The sequence below is a fragment of the Coturnix japonica genome, chromosome 4, assembly GCF_001577835.2.
Source record: "Coturnix japonica isolate 7356 chromosome 4, Coturnix japonica 2.1, whole genome shotgun sequence".
Taxonomy (NCBI): Eukaryota; Metazoa; Chordata; class Aves; order Galliformes; family Phasianidae; genus Coturnix; species Coturnix japonica.
In genome coordinates, this window is record NC_029519.1 from 51,200,715 (window position 1) to 51,215,097 (window position 14,383).

Sequence of the window (14,383 nt, forward strand, 5' to 3'; positions counted from 1 at the left end):
GGGGCACGGCGTCCCCCGAGCGCCGCCCGCCTCGCCCCGGCCCCGCTACCCCCGTAGGGACGCGCGGGGCCCCCCCAGCGGGGCAGCCCCCGCCCGGGGCCGCTGAATGCGGCTCTGAAAGGGAGCCGACTCCGGCGCGCGTGGCTCGCGGGACACCCCGATTGGCCGCCGGCGCCTCGCGCCCCCCCGCCATTCATTAATAAATTAGCGGCACGCTCCAGCCGAGCGCGAGGCACCAATGACGCGGCGCCGCGCCCGGGGAGCGGGGGGGGCCGCCGGCGGGGCAGGTTTGATTGTTCCCCGCGGGGTATATAAGGGGCGTTAGCGGGGTCGTGTGCCAGACACGCAGCCGACGGGCCCCGGGCCGCTCCGACGCCGCCGGGGCGCGTGCCAGCGCCCGCCGACCGCCCGACGGCCGTCGACCCGCGGCCGCGCCCCCCCCTCCCCCCTATCCCCCGCCCCCGCAGGATGCCGGTGAAGGCGGAGAGCCCGGAGCCCTCGGCGGAAGACGAGCTGCTGCTGCTGCGCCTCGCCTCGCCCGCCCCCTCGGCCTCGCTGCCGTCCAGCGCCGGCGAAGAGGAGGAGGACGACGAGGACGGGCGGCCGCGGCGGCCGCAGGAGGGAGCGCGGCGGGCGGGGCGGCAGCGAGGGCCCCCGCGGGCTGCGCGCACGGCGGAGACGGCGCAGCGCATCAAGCGGAGCCGGCGGCTGAAAGCCAACGACCGGGAGCGCAACCGCATGCACGACCTGAACGCGGCCCTGGACGCGCTGCGCAACGTCCTGCCCACCTTCCCCGAGGACGCCAAGCTCACCAAGATCGAGACGCTGCGCTTCGCCAACAACTACATCTGGGCGCTCTCCGAGATCCTGCGCCTGGCCGGGGCCGCCCGACTGGGGGGCGCGGCCGAGACCGCGCCCGGGGTGACCGCCGAGGGCAGCCCCTCGCCCGCCTCGTCGTGGAGCGGAGGCGCCAGCCCAGCGCCCTCCGCGTCGCCCTACGCCTGCACTTTATCGCCCGGCAGCCCCGCCGGCTCCGCCTCGGATGCCGAGCACTGGCCGCTCCCTCGGGGCCGCTTCGCCCCTCCGCCGCCGCCGCCGCCCCACCGCTGCCTTTAATGCGGCCCGGGCGGCCCTCGCTCCTCCGACGTGCACTTTGCCCGGCTCTTCCCCTCGCCGCTCCGCAGCTGTCTCCGTGATTTACGAGGGGGGAGCGGAGAAAAAAAAAATACAAAAAAGAAAAAAAAAAAAAAGTTAAAAAAAGAAAAAGTTGTGTTGTTAGGGGTCCGGGTTAGAAGTCATTGTATAATTTGTAGGCTTTGTCAGGGCTGAATGCAAGCGTGGAAATTTAGGCTGAACTCTCTATCAAAAGGAAAAACCGTAGAGGGATGGGAAGGGGTGGGTGGGAGGGAGGAGCGCCTCATGCATTATTTATTTCGACCTTTAGGGGACGAGGAACTCCCCCCTTCATTCAGGAGATTAAAAATAAATCAACGGACTGAAAACCCAAACAGACACGGGACATTACAGCGATCCGCCACACACGTGTTCACATTTATTTATTATAAAGAAAGATTTCATGGAAAAGATGTATTTTTTTTGTATAATTTACAGAGTCTATTCTAGTATGTATTTACGGCTGAACAGCAAAGGGATTGTTCTCCTCATAAAATATAAATAAAAATATCTAATTTTCATAATTTTCATCACTTGGGTTGCTCTTTTTCACGGCTTACGCACCATCTGTTGGGGTGACAAACGTCCTCGGCCCTGCAGCAGCTTGGCCTGGGGGCTGTGGGATGTGGTAGTGGTGGTGGGGGATGAACCCAAATACCATGGGGGTGGTTCGATTGTGCTCTTGTGGTGGTTGGAGACACCAGACCTGGAGCATCTTTTGGGAGGCTGACGTGCATTTCAGTTGCTGAAATGTTGTTTTGTCTCTTTAGAAATGAAGCAGAAGGATGAACTGTGTGAGACTTGAGCGTAGCCCCAGTGGGATGAAGTGGTTGCTCTTTGGGGGAGCAGATGCAGAGGGAGATGGGTTCCTCCTCACCCAGCGCAAGGACCTAGCTAGAGCTGGCTGAGGGGGGAATGTAATGTCCCATGTGAGGCATTTCAGAGTCATTAAGGTTGGAAATGACCTCTCAGATCATCTCATCCAACCGTCAGTCCATCCCCACCTTGCCCACTAACCCATGTCCCTCAGTGCCAGTTCTTGAACAGCTCCAGGCATGGCGACTCCACCACCTCCCTGGGCAGCCCATTCCAGTGCCTCAGAGAAGAAATTTTTCCTAATGTCCAACCTGATTTTTGGGTAATTCCGTAGCACTTTGACACCCTACCAAGGCTTCTGCACGGAGCGCATCTCCTTGCCTTGTTCCTCCCACCCCTACCCACTCCATCACCTCTTCTCAGTGCTGGGCACCCACCCCCCCACACATCAATGCCTGGATCCCAGATGAGGCCTGGGTATGTCTGGTGTGCTCACAGGCCTTTCAGCACCTTCATACGCACCCAGCAGTGCCGGGTGACTTCTGGGCACAAACACCTGGAAATCATTAGGAACCAAGTGGAGGCTCCCAAACGTGTTAATTCAATAACATGGGCTCTGGGAGCGTGAAACTCAGCCTTGTGAGCAACATCCCCGAAGGGGGAAGAAGGGGGAAAAAAAAAGCCCAATGTGTGAAAAGAGAATTAGTGAAATTAGGTTAGCCCAATAAAACGCACCCCCCGCCCCGCAGCCTCAGGCGAGTGCAGCTATCAGCCCCAGCTATTGTTTCCCCCCCTGGCAGGGGAGTTATTGTGTGATAAATAATTCCTGGAGGGGAAAAAAAAGAAAAAGAAAAAGAAAAAAAGAAAAAAAAAGTGGGCGCATTTGCATAATCAGTGCTTTGATGTGGCCAGGGCACAGAGCTGTGTCCCCAGACCTGCTGTGGGCCAGAAGGGACGGGGCAGGAGGCGGCCTTCCAATGGGGCAACCCGGAGATGCTGGGAAGGACCCTTTGTAATGGCTTGTCCCCATCAGAGCTGGTTGGGAGTGGGAGATCGTCTCATCTCACTGCCAGGCGGCTGCTCTCTGTCCATGGTATGAACCTCAGGGCTAGGGCTGGGTGTGTGGAGGTCTGTTCTCATGCCCTAGGCCCGTGCCGTGGTTCTACTGTCACCTTGCATGGACTTATGGCACAACACCTGTGCCCTGCAGCTTGACCTTATGTCCCCTTCCCCCCCTCCCACACGTGAGGGATGCACACCCAGGCTGTACGTTTCCTTTTATCGGAGCTGATCTTGTGATGATTTCATTGCCACAGAGATACTTCAGTTTTATGATGGCAGAGAAGTAGTGCTGTTGGGTTTGGGAGCTGCAGGTGAGGATGCACCTACTGTGGGGCATCCCATGGTGTGCTCTGTTGGCTTTGTTATTGAAATGTATATTACACTGAGTAATTAAGCATACACTGGCTGGTTTTTAGCACTGGATACATTAGCTCTTGCATAACAGTTTTTAATTAGAGGGGGGCCACAAAGATTATCAGAGGACTGGAGCACCTTTCCTGTGTAAAAAGGCTGAGGGACTTGGGCTTGTTCAGCTTGGAGAAGAGAAAGCTTTCCAGTACTTAAAGAGCTTACAAATAGGAGGACTGACCTTCACATGATAGTGATAGGACAAGAGGGGAATGACTTTAAACTGAAAGAGGGGAGATTCGGGTTAGATGTTAGGAAGAAATTCTGTACTCAGAAGGCAGTGAGGTGCTGGCACAGCTGCCCATCCCTAAAGGCGCTCAGGACCAAGTCGGATGGGGCCCTGGACAGCCTGAGCTGATGGCCCATGGCAGGGGGTTGGAACTTCATGGGATCTGAGGTCCCCTCCAACCTGCGCCATTCTATGATCCTATGATTATATGACAAATTGAAAGGGACAGTTACTGGGGCTATTAAACCATTGCATCTTTTATTTCCACATGAAGATACGTATGTAACTTAGAGAAATGAAATGGCACTTTAAGGATAGCACAGTGCAATATATGTGTAGGACAGGTTTATCCATGAGAGGGTGTGTGTATGTGTGCGTGGGGAAAGCCGCGCTGGTCCCAGGCTGCTCGTGGCAGCTGGCAGCTTCTGGCAGTGCTTTCACTCACCACTTGTGCCGAGCTCAGCACGCTGCTGGGGTGCCTGAAAAGCTGCTCTGAGGGAAACGGGCTCTCAGTTCTGAGCAGCGGGACCGGCAGCAGGACGGTGTCGGTGGCCTCCCCAGCCTCCTCCCTCCCCCTGCTTTTATTAAAAGGGAGAGCGACCGGACCAAAGCCGATGGCATATTTACCTTCGTGAGTTCTAAAAAAGTTAATTACTGCTCGGAGCAAGTTGGTACGGCTGTCCTGAGCTGCCTTTTATTAGTAGTCGCCTTCATTAATTTCCCTCGCTGGATTTGCTGCTAATAGCCGCTTGGTCCTGGGCAGCACAAAGCAGCATCTGTGCCATTGAGCGGAGAAGCGGGAGTCGGGCAGAGGGGGGCCAGGGGGAGCGACGCTGTTTGCAAATCAACCCCTATTAACGTGATGGCCTGAGCTGTGCCGGAGGCAGCTCAAGCTTCCCTGCCCGGCACAGCAGCTCAGGCCTCAAGAAACCCCCGTGCACCTGTGGGTACTGGTGGTGGCATCCCAGGAAGCAGAATGGGAAGTGGGGTGCTGGATGTGCAGTCCTGGGTGCCCCATCCTGCTGGGAGTGGGGATGCTCAGCAGCATTCAGCAGCAGCTGGGTCATTAGCAACTTGCTATCCTGGAAGTCTGATTTTGTTGTTGTTAAATAATGGGATGAAATTCTAGTTAGAAAGAAGGAAAAGCAAGAATAAGGCAGGGGAAGGTCAGTGTCTGTAAAGGTGTGCTGGAGGCGGTAGTGGCAGCAGGGGGACCTGCAGAAGTGCAGGTGGAAGAAGTTCCTGAAGCACCGTCTTCCCAAAGCACAGTGATAATTAATCCACCCTATGAAGCAACTTACTTAATACAAAAGCCTGGATGTCTCAGAAAATAAGAATGTTGGTTGGCTGGTTTAAATAACTTTCTTTGGAAAGCAGAGGAAATAGCAGAGTGGAGATGTTGTTGGTTGAGAGCTTCAAGCTCTCTCCCAAAGGGTGAAGAGTGCTGACCTATGCTGGGGACTGACAGAGCAGCCAGGCCAAGTGCTGTGATGCTGGTGCTGCTGGGAACAGGGCAAGCTGACGCTCAATGCCAACTTTTTCAAGCTGCTCATTCAGAAATCTGTCAGTAGCCGTAAATTTAGCTGGGATGGGAAAGTGTCTTACATCAAACAACAAAAGGAACCAGCTGCTAAATGCTAATACTACTATGCTGGGAAGTACTCCAAATATTAAAATTCCCCGTGTATGCATTCATCCAAAAGCGTATCTAAATACATTTTTTTTGGTCAAGCAAGCAGCAGATTGTAAAAGGCACTGCTTCTCAGGGTCACGGGGCTGCCTGTGGGCAGTGCGTGCAAACACTTTGTTCTGCAGGAATTGTTTGAGAGGGTTTCTTTTGCTTCTAATCACCTCTGCAGAGAAGGAAAAGACTTTAACACAACATTTCTGCCACCGACTCATTCCCAAAGTCTCGCTGACCATCTTTGTTTCCCCGTGGCAGTCCGAAGTTGTTGTTTTGCGGTAGCACGGAGCCACGTTTGCACAGTTTCTGTCACTTGGTTAGAGGCAGCACACCCCCCACCGCAGACAAGGCAGCCCTTTATTGGCTGCAGAACAAGATAACTGGCTTAATCTTCCTGGTAACACGTGAACTTCCATGTATCACTTTAATCTGCGAGACACTGGGGCTGAGTGTACCGTCACATGCCGATTTTACTTTTCTATAAGCGAGTGACTCCCGGGCTCAATGATGGATTGTTTTGCTCCCTTTTAACAACAGTCAAGATGGTGAATGCCCCGGGGTGATAGACAGTGTGCAATGGGAACGGCAGCAAATCTGATGGCCCAGTTCAAGTTCACCTGACAAAGCTGGAGCAGTCTGCAAGCAGCATTCGAGAAAGGATTATTCACACTAGCATTATATTTTTGAATGCATTTTTCTTCCCGTGCAGCTGCCCAGCTCCCCAGCACTGAAGGTTTATGCACCATAATAAAGAGATTTAATTTTTTTTTTCTTTTTCTCTTGCTTCTCCCTCTTTACACCTAGCTCTAATTGTTCAGCACGGTGATAGGGCATCTTTCCAAACAACTCGGCGCAAACATCCCCTCCAAAACAATGGCATTGCTATAAAGCAACAACAAAAGCCTAAAAATCTCCGCCGGTTGCAGAAACAAAAGCCCATGGTTTTGTTAAAGCTAACGCCATGGTGCTGGGACCCATCTTTCTGTGGGAGTTTAATGCTGTGTTCCCTTTCTCTCCACACAAATCCCCTGACAGGAGCGATCCCAGGGCAGAGACCCTCGGGGCTCAGTGAGAAGGGGTGCACATCAGTGAGGGCAGATTTCAGCACCGCATATGGCAGGAAGGTTGTGCACCAATTGTCTGATGGGGACCCCTATAGCACATGGGTGACTGTACACACACACAGGGTGTGCTGACATGGTCTTGGAAGAGTAAATTCAAGGTCTCCTCATGCTTGATTTTGCCTAGAGGCAGGTTGCTGAGCAGCTGCAGGTGCTGTCTCCAGTCCTGTTATTCCAAGAGGGATACATGCACCTTTTCTTTGGCTTTCACAGAACAGCTTTTGGCCTCCTGGTTTGGATAATGACTTATATTTTCTTTCTCCCTCAACCAAAATCTCCAGCCTGCTCAACTTGGTGCAGCACATGGTGTCATGAGTTCCTGCTCCCTTTCCTCTGGGTGTTTTCTCAGCTAAGAAAGGCCCATAAAATTGGGAGGCACCGTGACACCATGTGCATGCATTATCCGATGGTGCCACTGAGTTGGACTCAGCTTTCCAGCCTGCGTGGGAAAAAGAAGTGGGATTTCAGCTGCCCAGCCAGCATTCACAAGGCTGGAAGGGGTCTGCTTCCCAGCATGTGCTTCTGAGATGTACTGTGTGCCTCCAACCCAGCACACACTGTTGGAGCACAAGGCCAGCATGTATGCCGCATGTTGGCCTTAAATAACTGGGGCTCTGTGGGTACACTGCTATGTAACAACCACAAACAATAACAGAAATTCAGCTGCAGTGTTTAAGTTGAAGGCCATAGTCTGAGTCGCAACTGTTTGTATGAGAGAGAATAAAGTATGATCTCTGCATGGGCAGAATCATCAAGAAAAATCCTTGTAGTGCAGGTAAAGGTTTAGCCTTTGCCTGCATGAGTGGAGCGAGGTGAGAGGATCAAGTCTTGGTATAGGCTGTTATCTGTGGGAATTCATTACATAATCATAAAACTTATGGTGCTTACAGACAAGAAGAGGTGCTTTCCTCAGGTGAGAACTGTTCTGCTCTAGGGAAACTGCTGAGAGTTCGCTAGATGGAGAAGGCCTGAATTATTCATGTATAGTGTTTCCTGGTTGGAGAAAAATGTTGTTTCTTTTTTTCATGAAGAATTGCAGTTTTCTCTGCTATTGCAGTTAAAACACTACTTCCATCTATTTAAATGCAGCATGGTCACACCCATGGTAACACCCATAGCGGAAATGCTAAGTGAGTGCTTGAAACAGTAATTGAACTATTGCTATACTTTCCATTGCATTATAGTGTTACAACATTCCTCTGAAGTAAATGGTGTTTTTATTTTTTAATCAGCCCCAAACATTGCCATTTGTTCCTTGAAGCATTTATACAACTTTCTGTGAATTTTATGGATGGCTGAAACACAAGTCTCCGTCTCACTTCATTTTGTTCTCTGTTTCCAAAGAGCAGATGGTTCCTGTTGCCCTAACTGGGTCTGTAGATGCATCAGAGGTTTGTACAGTCTTGTAGTATGCTTTCGCTGAATTTTGGAGGCTGTTTTTTTCTTTCTCATAGGTTCGTCTGTTACATCTCACAGATGGTTGTAAGAACATATGTTTCAGATGGCACTCAGGATGGTAACATGGTACTTACTACCCGATGCTGTGCTACATTTCCCAAACTGTTGCAGGTTCCTGCATGGATGTCATCTCCGAGGCCCCGTTGTCATCAAGACAACATGTTCCTAATTGTGTGTATGATAAAATACTCCCCAACTTACGGGCCATACTCTGTTTGGTTGTCTTGTGTGAGTCTACATTGGTGTCTCTACTGAGGGTCTTGTTAAAGAAAGGCAACGGCAGATTTCATTGCATTCCACATGTTGATTGTTGAAGAAATAATAAATTCCTCTCTTCCCAAAGTTAGAGCGTGAAACATCTTTGCTATTAAGAGAATGAATCTGTGGGTCTGTGAGGTAGATGAGACCTTTTCCATTACCTGTCACCCAGCCTGCAAAGAAAGGATACGTTTTGGTACTGAACAGCACAGCCTTTGCACCATCACATTCAGAACTGTCTGCTTAGCACAGCAAATCCTCTGATAATGTAAGTTCAGTGATTCTCAGTTTACACCTTCATCAGTAAAAGCAGAACAAAACCCTAGGAGGTATATAATGAATATTTAAATTGCATATGAGCGTCCTAGATATACCTGTGTGCTAAAGGTTGAGTCTGAAAGGTCACGTCCTCAGCTTTTAAGCAAAGAGCTCTTCATTAGCTAAATAGAGATATATATTTTTTTAATTTAATTTTTTTTTTTTTTTTAGGCTTGCCAAGTATGAGAAGGAGGAAGCATGACAAAATCAACTGTCTCTTTTAGTGATTCTCCTTTAGATGCTTTCTCGGGACATGTCCTTGCAGACTGGCTTCACTTTAATTGGGTGCACAAAGCTGTGGCACACAAGGGCTTAGGTATCTTTCCCTTTCCTTCTCCTACCATGACACAGCAGACAAGACCACTGCTCAATGCAAAAAACACCTACATGTACCTCTTTAGGTCATTTAGAGAGGTTATGTCCCCAAATAGCATATTCTGCAACATGATATGCAATAAATGAAGTTCACTGCAATACAAACCTTGCAGGTCAACAACAACTTCTGTTCCATTGGAGAACTCATAGGAGAAATGGCCATAGGCCAGACCATACTCTGTGGCTTTGTACTCATTCTTTACTATTTTTGTGTTATTGGACAGCTTCACAAACTCCCCAAGGATGTAGGGCTCCACACTCACACATCCTTTTATTGTTCTGTCTTCCAGAATCTGAAAAGAGAGTTTTAATGACAGTCACCCAAGTAGAGATGTAAAAATAAGGATTCTAAATATCCTCTAACTTATTTCCTGTTGTTCATTTTTCCCTGTTAGAACTTTTTATCATAAGATGAACGGAAAGAGTCCCATATTAACCCACTGCTAATTCAAAACACAGGCTGTTCAGAACTTAAATTTATCACCAGATTCAACACAAAGCCAACCTGGCAGGCCAAACTGAACAACACATTCTACACATGTCTAGCTTGCCCTGCAAATGGGAAACTTCTTTCATGAGACTATGTCTAAAGCTGAAAAGATTTGGATAACCTTGCTCCTCTTGGTCCTCCTTACTGTGCAAATAATCAGTGGTGGGTTTTGTTAGTGTTTTTGGTTTTTCTTGCCCCCAGTGATTTATCTGTGCAGAGACTAGCATAAATACTGACTCGAGGTTGTCATTAAGCCTTACTAGCAAGTGGCATAGAACCAGATCTAGTGCTAGAATAGCTAGCAGAAACAGTAACATGCATATCATGCTATTGTATACATAGTAATAATGAAACTATGAATTCAGCTCTGCACCCTGAAGATGCTGATACACTGTTAGAATGATCTAAAAGACTGTATGACTTCAGAGCTTCATACAAAAGTGAATTTCTGGCTTCCACCAGGACACAGCATCTTTTTTTTTTTTAACCAGCATGTTTTTAATTCACATCTCCGTGCATAAGAACCTTCTGTCCTGAAAAGATCAGATGCATCTACCATGTAACATCATGTGAATTAGAGCATGTCATCTACAGGTGGCCTAACTATTTAAACCAACCAACCAACCAACCAACAAACAAAAACCCACTGACTTAGGACTCTTTTCCCATCAATTCCCTGGCATTGTTTTGAAGATAACCCTTACCAGAAGTACTGCAGATGGGATATAAAAGATTTGGGTAGGGATCTTTTGCTCGTACAGCCTTTTGTTGAATTCTGTCACGTAGTATTGGGCAGTCATTTGTCGTTCCACATCACTGAAATGATGAAGAAGCCCCTTTTCTTCTTTATATTCTTTCCCAACATACCTAAACAAGCAGAAAAATCTTTGCTGTAGTCAGTTTTGCAGCAGACTGCACTCAGGAAGACCAACTTGTGGTACACAAAAATCACCACAGAGCAGAGCATGGCAGCCAGCTGTTTGTTGGTGATAGATCTAGAATTGCAGTGATAAAAGGTGTGGGCTTTTCCCCAGCTCCTACAGTAAAATACTGTCATGATTAACCTGATCCTAAGATAGAAGTTTCATATTGATGAAATGTTTGAAGTCAAACTTCATAACACTGTTTTTGACACATAAGAATTCTTAAGCTACTTCTAATAACAATCTAAAATCTGTGATTAGCAGCAAGTAGAGCTCTCCTCATGTTGAGGCCTACTGAAGCAAATAAGTGATTTTAACTCAGCTTCCATTGCATACACCCACTGCTAAACTTAACCAACAGAAGAACTTCTCTGCCTGTAGCCACTGTTGCTTCTTCACTCTGTCTGATCTGCACCTGAGGTACTAATACCAGTCTGTGCTTGCACCCTCTTCAGAAACATAAAATGTTGTATTGCCTACCGATGGATAGGACTAGAAGAACTTGTTTTATGAACTTGGAATCTATGTTAGTTTAATTAATTACTGTTGTTTTGGGTAAAATTATCTTGCAGAACAAGTTAATCTCAATTGAGGATGTTTTGTTAGGGTGCTATGGAGTAGCAGAAATAGGAATTCCCTAATGCGAATCTTGAAGTCAAATGGAGTGATTTTTAAGCTCATTTAAGCTCATCTGAGTTTGTTTCAGCATGCTTGAAAGTATTCAGGTCTAACAGTTGTCATGAGCAAATGGACAATAACATGATTGTTAGAAGTAAAGAAGCCTTTTCTCCTCAAACATTCAAAATTAGAGAGTTAGGTGGAATGATGAGAAGAATTGGTGCAGTGAAGATTGACAAAGTGCTCAGTAGATTCAGAAAAGCAATAAAACATTCCTGCTAAAGAAAATCAGTCAAATACTGTCAGTGTAAACAATAAAGAAAGAAAATCTCCCCTTGTGACTATAATTTCTGCACTTGTCCAAGTGGAAGTTCTTTCTGTCTTCTGACAATACCTTATAAAAATTACTGCATGACAAGGCAGTGTACTAGCTGAATCACAGGTATAAGATGAGTCTCACCAGAGTTTTCATTCATGTTTACACAGAAGAAGCACTGATAAACATTTTCTTTCAGAAACTGGTTTGATCAGTACCTTCCCAAGCTTTCTTCTTGGTGCAGAAAGTGTATCCAAAAGGCGTTTCTCTGTTTGCCTTCTTTTGCCACGTTCAGTTTGTCCCCAATGAATACAGATGTTTCCTGGCCCGTCCAGAGTCCTGATTTCTTTGAATATTTCAAAAGAAGAGCAGCTACAAAAAGAAAACACTGCAGGTACACTGAACAATTCAGGACTTCTGTAAGCCTGTGCTGAGGGATGTTATACCATCACAGAGGAGACAAGATATCTAGGCAAAACATGATAGGATGAGCTCCTAGCAGGTTTTACCCAATGAGCTTAGTGAGGCAGAGATTTTGCTCCTAGCTTCTCTATTTCTTAGTATATTCAACAAGGGTTTACAAATAAAGATACAGCAAATAAATTAAACTGTTATTTATGATTAACTTAATAATCATTGTCTCAGTGCATACCTTGCAGAATGAAATGTGGAATCTAAATGGGCTTAAGGAAAGGGAGAAATATTACTTGATGGACTGGCACAAAGCACCAACTGACCTGAGATACTTATTGCATGAAGGAATGAAGCAGCAGGGGTGGAGTGGTCATGGAGATGGAGCCCATCTCTATGAAGATGTCAGTGATGTGCAAGTGAGTAAGAAGGAATAGGAGAGAATGGTTCAAGGATGTGTTCTTTTGCTACTAAAAGCGCTGCACAAAACCTCTTAGAATAACAACTAATAAAACCCTAGAAAGAGGTGGCTAAAGTATGAGGTTAAAAAGCCTGAGTAAAAGGTGTTTTCTATGGGAGTAGCATTGCTTGAAAATGCCTGTTGCTGTGAAGAAACTTACAGTATGCTTTATGAAGCTGTTTAGACTTAAACACTCCAGTAGGCATCAGTCTCTGGACAAGCCAGTTATGTTCTACTCCTGCCAGCAGCTGCATATAGTCATCATCCCTCAGAATCCGAGCATCAAGGATTTCTTCCTTGGTTCTCCCAGGTGCAAAGACAAGACTGCTTCCCTTTGGGTTTAGAAATGGACCTTCAGGGGAAGTGCTGGGCATCTGGGCTAAACTGTGTCCTGAACTCAGTGATGAACGGAATGATCTTTTGCTGCTCTGAAGCTTTTCCTCTTCCTCTTCTTCTTCAGTTGTGGCACAGTCAAAGTGTGTTGTTATCGATGTGTTTCCCCACAAAGGCAAACCTGTTGGTGCACCTAGAGCCACCTGAAGCTCTGGAGTGATCACTTTGGGAGAACTGTTTACTAACTCTCCAGTACTGATGAAATCAAATTCAGTGTCATCTACAGTTTCTGCCTGGGGGTCAACATCAAGCATTTTGACAGATCTGTGTCCGGCCGTGGCTGCAGGTTTCCTCAGCCACTCACTCACGAAGGAGCTGCTCTCCGGTTTCGGCTCACTGCCTGTAGATCCTGCAGCAGCAGCGCTGTTCGTGGGATGCCTGACGTCGGGCGAGGGGTGTCCCGTGCTGTATAGGGTTTCTCCCCCCGGGTCCCGCCCCGCATAGGTGCTTTGGGGCACGGCCGTCCCTGAGAGGAGGTGGTGCGCCCTGGCGCTGTCCGTGGTGCTGCAGCCTGCGCCCCTCGGTCCTGCGGCCACTACCCAAGGCTCGAGCTCCTCCCAGGAGGATGAAGAACACTCCTCCTCCCCCTCCACCCTGGCAGGATAAGAAGGAGCGGTGAGGGAAGGAACTGAGTTGTTCTCTAAGTCTGTGTGATTCGTCTCCTCTTTCCCTCCTGAAGAGTTCTCTCCCTCTCTCAGCTTTGCTCCCCCAAAAGAAGCCTTCTCCCTAAGCCTTCTAGATAGGGCTGTGTCTACCTCTAAGAAAGGCTGAGGTGACCTTAAACAACTATATGGAAGCTCTTGAGGAGATGTATACTGAGTTCTGAGTGGCAATGAGCACATGTAAGCAGATTGACCATTTTCATCTGTTTCTGTTGTGCAGCATTGCTCCTCCACTGAGCCTTTTTCTTGTTGCTGTCCTCTACTGGGTGACTCTTTGCTACTATCGCACTTCAGTTCCTCCCAGCTGGAAGAGTAACTTGACAGTGACAGCTTGCACCAGTCATTCTCTGAAGAAGTGGTTGGACTTCTGTTTTGCCACCTGTTGAACATGCTGTTTTCATCAATTATTACGCTTTCTAACAATTTGGTCCTTTTTTCAATGGAAATATTCCTTACATCAGAACTTCTCTGCTTGTTTCTTGTTTGTCCACTGAGCTTTCCTGAGCTACTTTCCTCTTCTGGTGTACTAAACTTTCCTGCACCCTTTCTCTGGCACGCTGTGTCTTCAGTGGTACACATGGTATCTGTATTTTTGGTTTCTGTTTTTAAAGTTGTGATACAAGCTGCCATGTGGGTTTCTCCCAGTGTGTTTTTGTTAATTCTGCAAGGATTTTTAAACACTTCACACACTGACAGATGATGCTGAGAATTCATGGCAAGGATTTTCTCAAAGTCGGCTTCCCCTTGCAGGACAGGTTTTTCCACTGCCCCTTTATAACTGTCTGGCACATAAGACCTGGCATCAGAATTAGGAAAGCTTTCCACTTGTAGGAGCTTCTTAACAGATGTGATCAGAGACATGATCTCTTCTGCAAGCACTCCTTTCTCTTCCTCTTCTGTAAATGAAGTGCTGTAGGTATGCAGTTTTGCTATGGCTTCTCTGCAAAGTCGATCCACCTCACGGAGTTTCTCACTCTCCCCATAGAGCCATCGATGCACAGTTGTGAGGCAGAAAGCAGCTTTAATAAAACTATGGAGCTCCTGCTTGCTGGTGACACGACTGTTATCATTCTTGGTGAGGAGGCCTATCTCAAAGGATTCTTTGGCTTCGGACAAGTAGAACTTTCTCCTTTCTGGTGGACAGTCCTTGGAGTGACTATAGGACAGCAAACACACTCCACGGATGTTCTGGGAGGGAAGAAAAGAGG

At 47.8% G+C, this 14,383-nt stretch overlaps 2 protein-coding genes across 4 annotated transcripts in view; one reads left to right on the forward strand and one right to left on the reverse strand.

Moving 5' to 3' along the window:
- The first annotated feature begins 365 nt into the window (after nt 1-365).
- Nucleotides 366-1,697, forward strand: NEUROG2 (neurogenin 2). Its single transcript, XM_015861954.1, has one exon. It carries the CDS (start codon nt 469-471, stop codon nt 1,114-1,116), a length of 648 nt encoding a protein of 215 aa, XP_015717440.1. The 5' UTR covers nt 366-468; the 3' UTR covers nt 1,117-1,697.
- A 6,232-nt stretch (nt 1,698-7,929) lies between these two features.
- The window catches only part of ALPK1 (alpha kinase 1), a 36,272-nt gene continuing 29,818 nt past the window's right edge, over nt 7,930-14,383 (reverse strand). For 2 of the 3 annotated variants that reach the window (XM_015861987.2, XM_015861986.2), the window contains 5 exons: nt 12,281-14,363; nt 11,468-11,621; nt 10,097-10,259; nt 9,009-9,195; nt 7,932-8,382 (listed from right to left, as the gene is read on the reverse strand). In XM_015861987.2, the coding sequence (XP_015717473.1) occupies nt 8,186-8,382; nt 9,009-9,195; nt 10,097-10,259; nt 11,468-11,621; nt 12,281-14,363 (2,784 nt within the window). In that variant the 3' untranslated portion in view covers nt 7,932-8,185. Of the gene's footprint in view, nt 8,383-9,008; nt 9,196-10,096; nt 10,260-11,467; nt 11,622-12,280; nt 14,364-14,383 lie in introns of all 3 variants that reach the window. The other variant, XM_015861988.2, reaches the window with a different exon arrangement.

Excerpts from the sequence above, each read along its gene's own strand:
- NEUROG2 (XM_015861954.1), top strand. The coding sequence starts at position 469 with ATGCCGGTGAAGGCGGAGAGCCCGGAGCCCTCGGCGGAAGACGAGCTG.